This window comes from Mytilus californianus, unplaced genomic scaffold (assembly GCF_021869535.1).
Source record: "Mytilus californianus isolate M0D057914Y unplaced genomic scaffold, xbMytCali1.0.p SCAF_2, whole genome shotgun sequence".
In the NCBI taxonomy this organism is placed as follows: domain Eukaryota; kingdom Metazoa; phylum Mollusca; class Bivalvia; order Mytilida; family Mytilidae; genus Mytilus; species Mytilus californianus.
The window spans coordinates 113,095,182-113,112,226 of record NW_026262668.1 but is presented as its reverse complement, the minus strand read 5'-3'; the positions used below and the strand labels follow the sequence as shown (position 1 = coordinate 113,112,226).

Genomic DNA, 17,045 nt, shown 5'->3' with positions numbered 1-17,045 from the left:
TACATCTAGAGGATACATTACAGGCTTCAACCGTATAGTGTGACAAGACATCTAGAGGATTTCAACCGTATGTTGTGACAATACATCTAGAGGATACATTACAGTCTTCAACCGTAAAATGTGACAAGACATATAGAGGATACATTACAGTCTTCAACCGTATGGTGTGACAATACATCTAGATGATACATTACAGTCTTCAACCGTATAGTGTGACAAGACATCTACAGGATACATTACAGGCTTCAACCGTATAGTGTGACAAGACATCTAGAGGATTTCAACCGTATGGTGTGACAATACATCTAGAGGATACATTTCAGTCTTCAACCGTATAGTGTGACAAGACATCTACAGGGTACATTACAGTCTTCAACCGTATGGTGTGACAATACATCTAGAGGATACATTACAGGCTTCAACCGTATAGTGTGACAAGACATCTAGAGGATTTCAACCGTATGGTGTGAAAATACATCTAGAGGATACATTACAGTCTTCAACCGTATAGTGTGACAAGACATCTACATGATACATTACAGTCTTCAACCGTATGGTGTGACAATACATCTACAGGATACATTACAGGCTTCAACCGTATAGTTTGACAAGACATCTAGACGATTTCAACCGTATGGTGTGACAATACATCTAGAGGATACATTACAGTCTTCAACCGTATAGTGTGACAAGACATCTACAGGATACATTACAGTCTTCAACCGTATGGTGTGACAATACATCTAGAGGATACATTACAGGCTTCAACCGTATAGTGTGACAAGACATCTAGAGGATTTCAACCGTATTGTGTGACAATACATCTAGAGGATACATTACAGTCTTCAACCGTATAGTGTGACAAGACATCTACAGGATACATACAGTCTTCAACCGTATAGTGTGACAAGACATCTACAGGATACATTACAGTTTTCAACCGTATGGTGTGACAAGACATCTACAGGATACATTAAAGTCTTCAACTGTATGGTGTGACAATACATCTAGAGGATACATTACAGTCTTCAACCGTATAGTGTGACAAGACATCTACAGGAAACATTACAGTCTTCAACCGTATAGTGTGACAAGACATCTACAGGATACATTACAGTCTTCAACCGTATGGTGTGACAATACATCTAGAGGATACATTACAGGCTTCAACCGTATAGTGTGACAAGACATCTAGAGGATTTCAACCGTATTGTGTGACAATACATCTAGAGGATACATTACAGTCTTCAACCGTATAGTGTGACAAGACATCTACAGGATACATACAGTCTTCAACCATATAGTGTGACAAGACATCTACAGGATACATTACAGTTTTCAACCGTATGGTGTGACAAGACATCTACAGGATACATTAAAGTCTTCAACCGTATGGTGTGACAATACATCTAGAGGATACATTACAGTCTTCAACCGTATAGTGTGACAAGACATCTACAGGAAACATTACAGTCTTCAACCGTATAGTGTGACAAGACATCTACAGGATACATTACAGTCTTCAACCGTATGGTGTGACAAGAAATCTAGAGGATACATTACAGTCTTCAACCGTATAGTATGAATACCACTGACAAGGTTCCTCGCTTGGAATTGGACACAATTATGTGTTGGTTAGTCAATATCGATCAGTGAACTAACAAAAAATACACCAGTGTTTACGGTGAGAAAAATAAAAATAAGTAGTGTGAGAGGAACACTTTAAAATAACGGTATAATAGACTTATAATAAACGCATACAACTGTATCAATAAATATGTATTGATTGATTAGTTGTTGTTAGCTAACTTCCAGTATATCCCATACATTTTCTAGACAAAGTAGCAAGTATTACAGTAGATAGATTCTCCAAAGTGAGTCTACTTGGATACAGGGTGGTAAATGTTCACTGGCATTGGAAAATGAGAATATGTTGGATAGAGGTAGAAATATTGCCTCTCTACCAACTACAGAACCCGCATATAGTTATTGCAAGGGTTCTTCAACTTGCAGAGCATCTCATCCTACACGAGACATTGGATTTAATGTCCCAATTTCAACCGGACTTGGCTGCGAATTTATATACACCACAGCCAAACGGACTTTCCAGTTTAGCAAGGGTTTAAGTGCCGGACAGTACGGGTAAGGTTTAAGGATTATAATATTTGTATAGACCAGTCAACTGTTGGGGTAGAATAAAAAGTATGGGAGGCATTACGAAAAGTCACTTGTTTTTTGTTTATTTGTATTTCAGGAAACAATCCACAAAAATACTACGGAAGTGTTGAGTAACAGCATTAGTCCCTTTATTGACTGCCGCATTTTATTATATGACGAAAATTTGGTAACAACACCTTAATGACGAGAACAAAATGGTTTGATTACTTTACCTGGCAGATGAGTGATTGATTGGTACATGTAGAAAAAACAATACCTCGTGCCTTGTCTTCGCATGGTGATTATAAGGTTTACACAATATGATGGAAGTTATCACTCACAAGAAGGTAAATGTTTTATAATTGAGTTGTATTGGAAGTATTATAAAACACTTCGATATATTATTCTCTTATGGGTATATTTTTTGAAATTTTGGAACCAAGTAAATCTGAATTTTATCATTTCCGTGTAATATATGTATTTTATAAATAATACCAACCGTTAAATTTCCCAACTCCTTCAACGTTACACTAAGCAGATTTTTTCTTTTGTTTTTTTTTTTTTGTGATTTTAAGAAGACACCGCATGTATTTTCTAAAACTATCAAGAACAAATTTCAAAACAAGATTCAAATAATTTAAGTACTTTATTTACAGCGTTATACTCATCGTAATTTTGTCCATACTTAAAATTGTCGATATTTCTTTCTCTTTTGTCCATAGTGAAATGTTCAATATTACTTCTGGTCCATAGTTGAATGGTCAATATTTATTAACTACTGTTTAAAAAATCTTGTAATTATTTTTAAGTTTTATTCCATTTCGATATTTCGGTATTTACCAAATTTATATCACTTGTGTTACTTAAATCTCATAAATGTTTCTTGTTTTATAGTGATCCACTTATCTGTGTTTTTATTTACCATACTCACTGTACAAATAACGGTTTAACACACATGAATTCTTTTCGTTTCCACTTCGAATTGGAATGAGTGTTTAAACTTATAAAACCCGTAGAAGACTTCGTTTATCAGAGAAACGTGTACCTACTTCTTAAAGAAGCTTAACACATATCACATAATTTATCAATATCCTGTGCGAAAATGTAGCAAATTCGTTTATGGCGTACCCCACCCCCTCCCCCTTTCCCACACTTATTCTTATTTTCTTTCAGAAAGTTTGCAGAAAACAAGTCTGGAAATTATGTTGGTAATATCATATAGTTTTTGCTATTGTCTGGTTGCCAATCATGCCTTTTCTGCTTATTTTCTCTTCCAATTTGAATGTAGATTGTTGCAATTAAAAATTTGGACGAATTCGATTGCACGCAAATTAGATCAAGATTTTTTCCTGGGTGATATTTCATTCTTTTTTTTTATGTATATGATTAATGTGTGTCAGTTAAATCATGTCATTCAGTCAATTCTTTCCAAAAGGGTATTTCTGCGTACATTTTCCATTTATTTTACTGCCTTATTGGTTTAACAGGACAGTTGCATGCTTTACGTTTTTACCAATATTTGAATACTTAATTGTTTATTGTAATAGTAACGTATCAGATGAATATCAATTCTTATTCAAACTCTTATCTTATAAGTGAAGTTAATACGGGTTCAAAGGTTTCTGTTCGGAATTTTAAAGGTAAGATACACAGAACATTTTTGTTTGTTCTGTTGCGACTCAATGATTTATTTGTTAAAGATAAGTATCGAAAGTATTTTTCGTCTACAGTTACTTTAATACAAGACCTTCCTTGAAGTCTCTGATGTTCTTCTTTTTATTCAAACATCGCAACATTCAATTGTTCAAAAATTCTTTCAAACAATTTTACATAGCTTTGCTTTTATTGTTGGTTTATTTTGCATTACTTCTCTTAGTTTTATATTCTAATATTTGTTTATTATTATTATTATTATTATTATTATTATTATTATTATTATTATTTTGAGGGGTTGGAATTGAACTGAACTCATCAAAAAGAAATCGCGTAACTTGTTACAAATAATAACAAATGGTTGTACAAACGAATTACATGTGTTTTCTTGTAAGATCGTAAGTGTAGCATCATTGTAATATCGTAAGTCAATTTATTCTACATGCTCTCCTAGTCATTATACACTACACCCACGAACTTTATATTTCTTCTTTCCTTTTCCATTTACAAATCATTTGAACATTACTTTTTTTTTTATTAAAAAAAGTCTAGTTTTTAAGAACTCAATAATTAATCTTTTGAAGATTACTATTTATTTCTTATTTAGAAAAAGTTTTAAGAACTCTTACAGGGAATCTAGTAATGTTATCAATGTCTGTCAAAATTTAGTAACAACAAACGTATAGTGAACATTTATCATTTGAATTTAACTATATTTGTATCATTTTGATACTATACTATTGTGGGAAACGGGTAAAATGAACGATTTTATTTGTGCACTATGTTGCAGTTCAAGAAAACGGTGGACCATGGTTTACTCTAACAATTTAGGCAGTATTTAGTATTATAGCAGCAGTAAACAGAGCAGTGCTAAAACAAAATGAAAGACCCGTAAATTCTCTATTATAATAACGCTATAATGCAATATAGTTAAAGGAAACTCAAGTAAAGTATTTCTCGATAAGTGTTTTATTCATATCGATATCTACAATAATTTTGATAAAGTTCTTATTGTGTCTTAGAAACACATAAGTGTTTTTGCTATTAAATTTGGGACCTTCATGCATTTAATAGTCTTATATCAAATATAGAAATGTGTTATAACTACGCGTATAAAGAGTTCACACACATTCTTACATCATTTTGCTGTGATTTCGTAATTCTAAGGTCATGACATGCTGCACATATTAGTATCCATATAAACGGTGTATACATGTGTCCTTTAACCTCTTGACTTCATATTCTGAGCTACAAAATATGACATTATATGGCCACTTTATGGCCTTGTTATGCTATAATCATTGCGCTAATGTGTTATCATTAAAATCAATCGCTTTACATAAATATGCAATACACGTATGTACAAGTACTTTGAGGGAAATAGAAAAATATATATATACATTATATAATAACATAAATAACTTGCCCTAAATTATAATTTTGCTATACTCATTATTATAGACTTAAAACACAGGGTATTATTACTTCTTTTTTAACAATACAAACAGTTTGAATGCGGCGAAAAGGGCACGTTACATTTGTGCGCATTTGAGGATTATATGTTGTCTGAACAATTTGAATGTAGCGACATTAGGACTACAAAAAAGATACATGCATAATGTAATTGGTATTATAAAAAAGATCATAATTACAAATTGTCATCGTACATGTACATTTTAACAGATTATTATTTAATGTTACCGGTTTATGATGAATGCGTTAAACGATTATTTTACTTATAAACTTATTAATCACTTGTGACGTGATCCATAAACCTCTTTATCACAATTTTTCTGTATTTGTCAAAATCAAACAAAATACAATAGCATTGTACAAGGTGGTTAAGTTCCTTACGTTGGCACATGAGGTCTACAACGGGATACATTAATATTTAAACGAATTATGACCAAAATAATTAATTTCTTGTGTCTTGAATTTTTTTCTTCTAGAATACAGAGGTAAATAGCTTTGTTTTCATTTTTGTTTTTCGGAACAAATAAAAAATCAGCAACCTGAAACATGCTACGAAAACAACAGATTTAAAGAGATTAAAATATAAAATATAAAATATAAAAATGACGTTAATTTGGACATTTTTAAATTCTTAAAAATGATAATTTGGTCTACAGTTGTAAAATGATTATCATGAAATTTTAGAGTGATCGAACCCAAAGAAAAACGTACTAGTTTAAGTGAAACAATAGGCAAAACAATACAAAAGTACCTTTAAAATTTGATTGAACTTATCATTAGCTTGTTTACATGAAATGTGTATATCCAATGACCACAGGGGAAACACCAAACAAGTCATTACAATAAAGACATGTTTATTGAATTATCATTTTTATTAGGAAACAATATGTACATTTTATTGGAATGCCTCAATGACATACAAAGGCTTTTACATTCCGCCCAAAATATGTACACAGTATTCCTCGGTTTCTATGCCATGAACTTTTATCACTGGAAGTTTAGACGGACATTAAAACTCATGTTCAGCGATTTGATTCAAGATTTTTATATTTGATTTAACATACTAAAATGTATATCCAAATTACAAAGGTCCAAAAGAAACAACCAACAGGGCATGGACTCGTTATAATGCAGCAGCATTCCGTGTGTATTGTAGACTAGACGAAATATAACTCCCATCGAGATGACCTACGAAGAATGCCGATGTTCTATGACCCGATATAAACATAAATATAACTCACATCGAGATGACCTACGAGGAATGCCGATGTTCTATGACCCCGATATAAACATAAATATAACTCACATCGAGATGACCTACGAGGAATGCTGATGTTCTATGACCCGATATAAACATAAATATAACTCACATCGAGATGACCTACGAAGAATGCCGATGTTCTATGACCCGGTATAAACATAACTGCACAGACAAGCACGTTCAATCGTACAATGCAAACTTTTTTCTGGGGCTGTTTGATTTCATTTCATAGATTGAAACAAATGTAAATAATTGTTTTATTTGTATAAGAATGATTTTTTGTTTGTCTAATCAGTAAACAAAATGGTTCTTCCCGGTGATTCCCTGGTTTCACTTTTCAATATTGACATTTTTTTTCAACTGAACGTGATTAGCATATGAGTAAGCCATCTCCAGCTAGGGATAAATTGAAGGTTTTTTAAATACGGATTCAAGCGAGGTTAAACTATTGACAAGCCAATAATACATTTAGCGACATTTTAAAGCTAGTTATAACAAAATTGAACCATATCGACTGCTTATAGCGAAACATTTCAAATTTTTTCTTTCATAAATGTTTGAAACCAAAAAATCCTATTTTATTTGTTTTATCTACGTTGTAGCTGATGTCTCTTTATATAAGAGGCGGTGTATACATCACACCAGGTTTCGCGATCCGAAATCCGCGGAGGGATCCGAATCCCGAGGACCAATTAATGAAATGTTTGTAATGGTGTGTAAGGAGTAAAATCTGGATCCGATTTCCTGGGAGCATAATCCCTCGACGTATACCACACGCTCCCATTTAATCATATACATTATTATATTTTTTAGATCATGAAAGAATGGACACCATTAATTTACCTTTTCTTTATATGTGGATTGATATCATCAATTAATGGTAACACATACTGTTTATATAATAAGCAAAGAGAAATACATCTGCATAATATTTTTTTTCTTATAAAAGTTTATGTTAATACCCATTATATATTATTTTTTCCATTCCGACAAATAATTAAACAAATATTAACTATTAGCAAAGATATCTCAATTCATTAAAACAAACTTTTGAAAACATTACATGCGAAAATTTAATTTATTTAATTTGTTTGTTTGTGTGGTTGGTTTTTTTTTTTGTTTTTTTTTGTTGATTGTTTGATTTTTATTATTTTCGCATAATTGAAATAAAAGTGTTGTCGATTTAACATCAAAAGTAGATTTTGCAGTTCTAATAATTTTTCAATCATGTAAAACAGGGCAACAGTTCCAAGGGTTTGGTCAAGGCCAACAGTTACAAGGTCAAAGAAATCCACCACAATTTCAGCAATTTCTACAAACAAGACAGGCAGCTTCTGGTGTTAGTGGAACAGCTGGAAGAACAGCTACTGGACTTACAAATTCTGTAAGGACAGTAACGGTTCCGATATTACCAGCTCCTCCTGGAACTGACCTGACACAAGGAACGACCTTCACTCAGTTCCAGAGAGGAGCTTCCCAGACTGGTAGTCCCGATGGACCTATTCCACGATTTACCCAGGGTGGTGCTTTTCTTGGAAGCCCATTTACCCGATTTGGTCCTAATATGAGGCGTTTTCAACAAGGAACAGCAGAAGGCACTGCCTCAATGGCTGCTGCCCGACAGAGACAAGCACAACTGCAACAGAATGCACAACAGATACAGGGGAGACAACAAGGTGGCATGGCAGGATCGAGAACACCATTTTCTGGTCTAGGTTTAGGTGAGAACGGTCAAATGCTTATACTGCCAAACAGGGCTGTAAACAATATAAGGGCTGGAAGAAATAATATTGGGAGAACAGATATTTCAAACGGTGTAAGAGCAAATAGACCCGCTTCCCTGCTTAGTGTTTTTGCTTTGCAACCAGGGGTAGTAAACAGAGCTGGAGGTCAAGGTAGAGCGGTTCAAACGCAAACGAATGGTCAACAAAGTCAAAGCGCTGGTGTCCAGCAACCAACGAGGACTTTAGTCCAAAGAACAAATGATGCTGGTCGAGGTACCAGTGGTGCTGTTCAAAGAACCACAAATGGGTTCAATCAACGCCAAACAGTCACAGTTAGGAGAACAAGAGTTGGACAAAATACACAACAAGGTAGGTTTAATAATTATTTACAAATACAAAGTGATCATAAAATACTTGTTCTTACTATATAAAACTTTAAAACACAATAAAATCGGATATTTAAGCTTTAATTTTAACTGAATTTTTGTGTTACTTTGGCTACACAGTATCATTTCGTTTTAAACAACTGAATATAATGTTTCGAATTCGGATTAGACGGCTATTAAATGTAGTTTTTCTTTAATGATGGAAAGAAGCAGAGAAAAAAACATTTGTCTGTGCAAAAACTTATCAGAAATAATTTTATAAAGTTTCTTTTTTATTTCTTACTTTGGGGGTGAAGATGGTATAACTGATTTGTGTTTCCCTTTATTCTGCTTAGCTTGGCGGCCGTTGTCCGTCGTAAACATTAAAAAAATCACCTCTGATACCACTTATCTTGGCCAAAAAATCCTAAGGGTGTCATGTTAACAATTTATCGAATTTGCCCTCCGACCTTTGAACCAGGTCAATAGTACTATGAATAAAACATGTTGGTCAAATGCATATACTTATCATTTATTTAAAAGTTATCCAACTTGAATAAATGCAATGTTGTTGAAATGGTGCTGTATTAAGGTCCTTTCAGGGTATAAAGCGATACTCCTATTGGCTAATAGAGATTAACCAATAGGTTGTCGTTACTTAAGATAGCTACCACATTTCAGCAAAAATTAATGAAAAATTACTGAAAATCATGTTACATGTACGACAAGATTCAAAACAAATTTCAGGGAAAAGATAAACGTAAGATACTCTTTCAGAAAAAATACGATTTCTACTACATAACCTACAGCCTGATTACTAAGGCATAGGTTATAGGTAGCATATAATACTTAGTTTATTATTTTTGGTTTTGTATTGGTTTTAACTTTGGATTATTCAAATTAAAATGAATATAGATTACTATGCAGTAAGGGGTTTGCTCATTGTTGAAGGCCGTACGGTAACCTATAAAATAGTTGTTAACTTCTATATCATTTGGTCTCTGGTATAGAGTTGTCTCGTTTGCAATCATACCACATCTTCTTATTTTCATATGTATTTTTTTAAAATTTTATCAAATATATGTTATCAATAAAACAGATAAACTTACAGGGTGAGAAAAAAAAAACTCAGAAAAGTAAGCAATAACATTTTTAAGACTTGAGGATTTTTCAATTTTAAGGTTTAGTTTTGTAAAATTTAAATCAAACTCATTTAATTGACAATCATTAGCCACATTGCACCATGTACCCTTACATACATGTTTGAATATATGTTAGACTCAGATCGACGTCCGGTCTCTAATCGACGTCCGTTCGTCAAATCGACGTCCAAATCTGACGTCACGTTCTCAAATCAGTGTCTAATATTTGAACCATCTTATCGACGTCCAATGTGACGTAATGAATCACAAAAACGACATCATCGCGATGTCTTATTTCATTGAATCATTAATTTCTAAATTGATCTTATGCTGCGTTCACACGTAATTCGAATTCGATTCGCATTAACTAATTCGAATTAGTTTAATTCGCATTCGAATCGTTTTACGTCCAAACGTTAATTCTAATTCGAATTGCAATACGCGTCAAATTTGCTTTACTGTCCGAACGACGTTAACTTTTAATTCGTATCAACAAAAACGGATTTCTAATGCGAATTGGTTAATGCGAATTAGCCAATTCGAATCAATTCGAATTAAAAAGGAAGAGTGTGTGAACGCGATTAGTGAATTCGATTCGCATTCGATTCGAATTCAATTCGAATTAAATGTACGTGTGAACTAGGCATTAGTTTGTTTATGTTATCTGTATCGTTTTTTTTTTTTTTTGTGAAATAGCTTACGGAAACTATAACTGTTTTCTTGTATTGTTATCAAAATAAATTGAAAAACATCAGAAAATGACGATAAGACAATCACCAACATCCCATTACTATTACATGCACATGCATATTAATATTTTGGTGAAAGACGTTCATATTCTCGACCTACGTTGTCGCTTTCCTTTCTTTTTCATACAAATAAATGACATGTGGGTATACATTGTACGACAATCAGACAACAACCCAAAAACTAAGATAATCAAGACATCTAGAGGGCAGTATACAGACTCAAACAATAGAAAGAATGACAATGTACAGCCAATTTATGAAAAGTATTATGCTTTGGACTCATACTTTTCAACAACTTTTTAAGTTTAACGTTCAACCCACCCTTTAATAAAGTTGTGATTTCACTGCGATAAGTCCACAAAACGGACGTTGATTAGAGAAGCCAAAAATTGGACGTCGATTCGAGAACAACAAAAAAGACGTCGATTCGAGAACAACAAAAAAGACGTCGATTAGAGGGGCATAAAATTAGGATTTGGAATGCTATTTTATAGACTTATAATTTAATTTTGGATGTAACGCGTCTTCCGATTGGCTGACGTTGTTTTGTTTATCAGCTCATAGACATAATTTTGTCATATGACCTTGACGTCATCAACGTTTTTCCATGATTTACTCCGGTTTAAAATGGAATTAAGGATTAAATTATAAGAAATGACTGTCATATTTTTTCTGTCTATTCGAAATAACATAAAAAATGTGGTGCACACTTTAAAATAACCCGCTACGCGGGTTATTCAGTGTGCACCACATTTTTGATGTTATTTCTTCATAGACAGAAAAAAAATTACAGTCATTCCTTAATTATTATAACGTCAAATTTGGACGTCGATTTGAGGAACGGACGTCGATTAGAGACCGGACGTCGATTTGAGTCTTACATATATAAAAATAAGAATTTTTGATAGTAAATATGATGGTTCATCGAGTTTTACAAAAACGTTTTTTTATAGTTCCGTATATCAATATGTAATAGTTTTAGCACGCGAAGAGGTAATCATTGGAATTAATATTTATTGGTAAAAAGGGGGGGGGTCCAAGATATATAAGTGGTATTTATCCAACCGTTCCAAGTCATCTTACTTCTCATCGTTCTTTAACTGTTTAACGTTTTCGTTGATTTCTTTGCTCTGTATTTTTTCTGTCACTTAATTCAACAATCAAGTCCTTCAAAAATATGTATGATTTTTTAATTTTGTGTTGATATATTTGAGAGTTTGTGGCATTGCACTGGACACATTAACCTGTTACCATGTTTATTTAATTTTAAGCACTATAAATATTTTCTTGTCGATTTAAGCAATGTATACTTTCCAATTTCAGGCAAACTTGTTTCGTCCGTTGGTAAAGCTGATGCTTTGCAAAATCTGTCTTTCCCTTTTTGCTATGTGAATAGGTGCTGTCGTTGCTTACTTCCTCTCCTAATATCATATGCTTTGTTCCTCTTGTTGGAAATACAGTTAACGCATTCTGACTTGTATGAAAGTTTTGCAGTCATGTCTATGCTATTAGAAAATATATATTTATCCATTTTATTTTGTAGTATCCAACTGAACTGATAAATTATTGCGATGAATTTATACATCATTTAAATATAAATTTATATCAGTGGACCCTAAGCGAACGAACTGTTCATTACATAAAATTTGTGAAGATGGTTGATTTTAATATACAAAAGGGAATGTGTTATCTATTTTTAGCCTGGCATCCTAACCCAAAGTCTGCTTCGCGTCGGCATTATCAAAAAGGGGCCAGGGTACCAGGATGAACGGAGACCTAATTATTTCCCCTATTAGTTTAATGCAATTTTATCATTATTGAAGGTCAATTGTAACTGGGTTCCCATTCCAGGTAGTTGTTATCTTCCTCCTTTTGAACTTCAGTTAGGAAAGTATTTTATTATTGAATTAGTTTGGTTGGATGATACAAACTGTAATTAGGTAAAAAAAATGTATTGATATAGACTGCAACACTTACAACCAAGACACGTGTGTATACAACTGTCTTACCAGTCTGTGTGTATTACTAGTTTGTATGCTTATATATCTATATATCTATATATATCATTGGGTTATATATTTTAACATAATTTTACTTTAACTATGTAATTTGATTGTTTTATTCATATGTCTGGCCTATTCTTTTACGACTGCTCTCAAGAATTACGTTATACTACTGTCCGTCTATTTTTTCTCATGTACGATCAATAATGTTCACTATTAAACTACAGACGAGAAACATAACATTTCTTTTCTATTTTGTAGAAAATCGTTAAATAATACGAGGATAAAAAAATATCAAAGACTTTTGATTTTGATTACTTTTTTGTCGTTCTAGAGTTACCAAACCAATTTTGTGGAAATGTCAGTTTTCCACATTCTGTATAATATTGGTTGGAATTAAAGTGAATTTTCTGCTTATTTCATAGTTTATCTTTATGTTCTTTTTTGTTCATTTAGTTGATTCTTATTAGTGCTGTCAGAATTGTGCTAAAAATACTTCTCTTATAATTTGTTTCTTCACCCATCGGTGTGATCTTATTACATGATGTAAGAATAAAGAAAAATAAGCCCATGTCCCGTGACGGTGGAAAACCGTATAATGTCCTATGGAGCAGTTGATCATTTTATCATTACCGCAGAGACATTAACTGTCGAAATGCGCATCTGATGCAGCCCATTTGGTACCGTTTTATTTTTGATCGATTATTATTATCTGAGTTATAGGGTCTCTGTTGTTTCTTTGTGTGAAAAATATAGATTTTTATGGATTCGTCTTGTTCTTTCTTCTTTTTATCTCATTATTTATTTTCTTAAAGGCGAGTCATATAAACATTTGATGATATATATCTATAAAGAAACTGTTCGCAAAAGAAAGATTCGAATAATTTAATAAAGTTTGTCTACATTAAAAAAAAATGCATATATATATATAAAAGATTTATTTGCGCAGCTATGCAAAGGAGAATGGCACAGCAGCAGTTTATGGGGCAACAACAGAACGGCAATACTGCAACAAGAGGTATATACGTTATTAGTATTTTAGAACTATATTCAATAGCATGTGTACCTGTCAAACTTAAAACTGATCTGTTATTGACCATTTATGTCGAATCTTTGAAAGAAAACATCTTGCGAGATTCTTAATTACAAAATTATTTACTCAATAGAAAATATAACATAAAACTATCACAATTACTATTATATGACGTCCATTTTCTCCCGTTCATATGTGTATGTTTCTAAGGGAAATCATACATGAAGTACAAAGAGCTGAGAAGTGATTCGTCAATATTTATTAATATTATAGGTGCCATTAGAAACTTCATTTTACCTTTATACATTTTAAGGTTTTGCTCAAAGACAGCAGGCCATTGGACAGAATCAACGTGCCACAGGACAAAATCAACAAGGTATTTGTTTTAATTTGTTCATGAAAGTAACTTCTTTTTATGGAGAATACATCTTTTAATACTCAACGGTTGTCAGATATATTTTAACCTAAAAGAAAATTCAAATTCATGAGCCTTTAGATTGCATGGCGATTAACATTTTGAAATAATGGCAAAGACAAGTCTTACATAGATCACATTTATTTAATTTTTGAAATTATGAAGATGTAGATCCAAAATAAATGTTTCTAGTTTGATAATCGAGTTTATTTTTCTAGAAGTACAAAAAAGGCATGAGGAAAAGTTAACATCAATTAAACTATGTAACCACACATACCAATTTTTGTTTAAACAAGAGTGGCAGTTGTTTTCTAGGCTATGTAAATATGTTAATACTCGAAGTTGGAAGCTGATCATGACACAAATAGACAAATCAAAACTCCAAAACAAGCGGGATGATTTAAACTTTCCTCTTGTGACATTTTCATTCCTAAGTAATAATATACCTAATGGGTTTACGTATCTGAACTGGCAAAATAACCCATTTATCTTTATTTGAATATCGCCGAGAAATTAAAAACTACTTCAGGATTACGAAGAAAAACGACTTAAATGAAACTTCCTAAGTTTACGAATTTGAAACTTCTTTGGAGTTGGTTGGTTGTTGTGCCTATGTGTCTCATCTCACTAGTGAAGTATTTACTGTCAAAGATATCTCTTACTAATCCTCGTTCATCTTGTTTAGTGTTGCTTTCCAAACGGTTCTGGTCTATACACTTTCCAATAGACATGCATTTGAAATGGCACGACAAGATTAGTGATACTTGTAGCGCAATAGATGATAACGTCGACACACCGGCGGGAATCACTCCGTTTGTAGGTTATGCAGTTCCGGGGGGAGGGGGAGGGGGTTCACTCCAATGCTTGTCTGTTTGTCTGATTATGACTGGAAATAAGAAATTTGAAGAAACTTATGTACACTTTATTCGGTCATAATAATCATTAGGTGGAACTACATCTTATATTGTCATCGTTGGGTGGAACTACATCTAATGTTGCTATCATAAGCTAGAACTACATTTTAAGTTATGATCATAAGGTGGCACCACATCTAATAACCATTAGGTGGAACCACGTCTCATGTTATCATGAGTAAGTGGAACTACATTGTAGGTTATTATCATTAGGTGGACCTACATTTTAAAATATGATCATAAGGTAAAACCACATCTAATGTTATCACCATTAGATGGAACTACATCTTATGTTATCATTATTAGGTGGAACTACATTTTATGTTATTATTATAAGGTGGAACTACGTTTTAAGTTATTATAATTAGGTGGACCTACATTTTAAGTTATGATCATAAGGTGGAACTACATCTAATGTTATCGTCATTAGGTGGAACTACGTCTTATGTTATCATTATTAAGTAGAATTATATTTTAAGTTATTATCATTAGGTGGACCTACATTTTAAGTTATAATCATAAGGTAAAACCACATCTAATGTTATCACCATTAGGTGGAACTACATCTTATGTTATTATCATTAGGTGGAACTACATCTTATGTTATCATCATTATGTTGAACTACATCTTATGTTATCATCATTAGGTGGAACTACATCTTATGTTATCATCATTATGTGGAACTACATCTTATGTTATCATCATTAGGTGGAACTTCATCTTATGTTATTATCATTAGTTTGATATACATCCTATGTTTTTAGCTTTAGATGGAACAACATCTGATAGTATCATATGTTGGACCGTTACTGCATCTTATGTTGTTATCAGTAGATAGAACTACATCTTTTGTTATTATGATTATGTGGAACCACCTCTTATGTTATCATTATTAGATGGAACTACATCTTATGTTGTTATTATAAACTGGACCTAAATTTCAAGTTATGATCATAAGGTGGAACCACATCTAGTGTTAACACCATTATGTGGAACTACGTCTTATGTTATCATCATTAGATGGAACTACATCTTATGCTGTTATTATAAGCTGGACCTACATTTCAAGTTATGATCATAAGGTGGAACCACATCTAGTGTGAACACCATTATGTGGAACCACATCTTATGTTATCATTATTAGATGGAACTACATTTTACGTTGTTATTATAAGCTGGACCTACATTTCAAGTTTCAAGTTATGATCATAAGGTGGAACCACAACTTATGTTAACTCCATTATGTGGAACTACATCTTATGTTATCATCATTAGGTGGAACTATCCGTAACCTATATGTTGACTGCCACTTTTTTAAAGTTAACATAATTTCCAAAACCAACGATTCTCTTTTATTGGCACTGGAAATAGCATTGTAGTGTATTTGTTTTCCCTCATTTACAATAACAACTGTGACTTAATCAGAACAACGATTAACATAGTTACTGCAAATAATCTATCTCTCTCTCTCTCTCTCTCTCTCTCTCTCTCTCAGATCACAATTACTTTCTCAGTTAATATATTTTCTTCCCAAAATGTACATTTTACAATGAGATTATCTGTTATGATCATGTTGAACACTTCAAATTTGTTAAAAGTCAGTTTTTCTACCTAGTTTCATTCAGATTTCTGAAAATTTTGATCCAACGCCTTCGCTACTGAAAATCTGATGTCCATATGCAAAATGTATATATTGCAAACATTAAACTGTAATAACAATGTTGTATATTAAAACATAAGGCTTCCTTATGAAAACCCAAGAAAAAGTTGAAATTTTATTATGTGTAAAAAACGGTTTTAATATCATAAATGAACAAAATGTTCTAAACATTCCCAATATTCTGAAGAACTGATCGAAATTGGAAATACTGATAGCCTTAGGTTAGAAAAACTGGTTAAATAGTCAAAATTAATAGTTTTGGAAAGATTTGATTTTTAAATCTTCAAATTTGAAAACGATAAAAATTGGATTGTTGTTGAAAATTTTTCATACGTTGGCATTTTGATACGATTGGTTGAGCGGGTTATGTCCATATTTGTGTGGGAAAATATAAAAATGCTATGCCTAACAGATGTGATCCATTATAATTTGTTTAGTAGTATATCAATCTATGTTATTTCTTTAATTTATCTACATATATATAAACAGCTTCAG

The 17,045-nt window shown here is 32.5% G+C and overlaps 1 protein-coding gene across 5 annotated transcripts in view; it reads left to right on the top strand.

Moving 5' to 3' along the window:
- The first annotated feature begins 2,417 nt into the window (after positions 1 to 2,417).
- Positions 2,418 to 17,045, top strand: part of LOC127730757 (mucin-19-like) — a 41,044-nt gene continuing 26,416 nt past the window's right edge. For 3 of the 5 annotated variants that reach the window (XM_052239302.1, XM_052239300.1, XM_052239299.1), the window contains exons 1-6: positions 2,418 to 2,504; positions 3,331 to 3,365; positions 7,358 to 7,424; positions 7,783 to 8,265; positions 13,477 to 13,545; positions 13,874 to 13,936. In XM_052239302.1, coding sequence (XP_052095262.1) covers positions 2,453 to 2,504; positions 3,331 to 3,365; positions 7,358 to 7,424; positions 7,783 to 8,265; positions 13,477 to 13,545; positions 13,874 to 13,936 — 769 coding nt within the window. In that variant the 5' untranslated portion in view covers positions 2,418 to 2,452. The other 2 variants (XM_052239301.1, XM_052239303.1) reach the window with 2 other exon arrangements.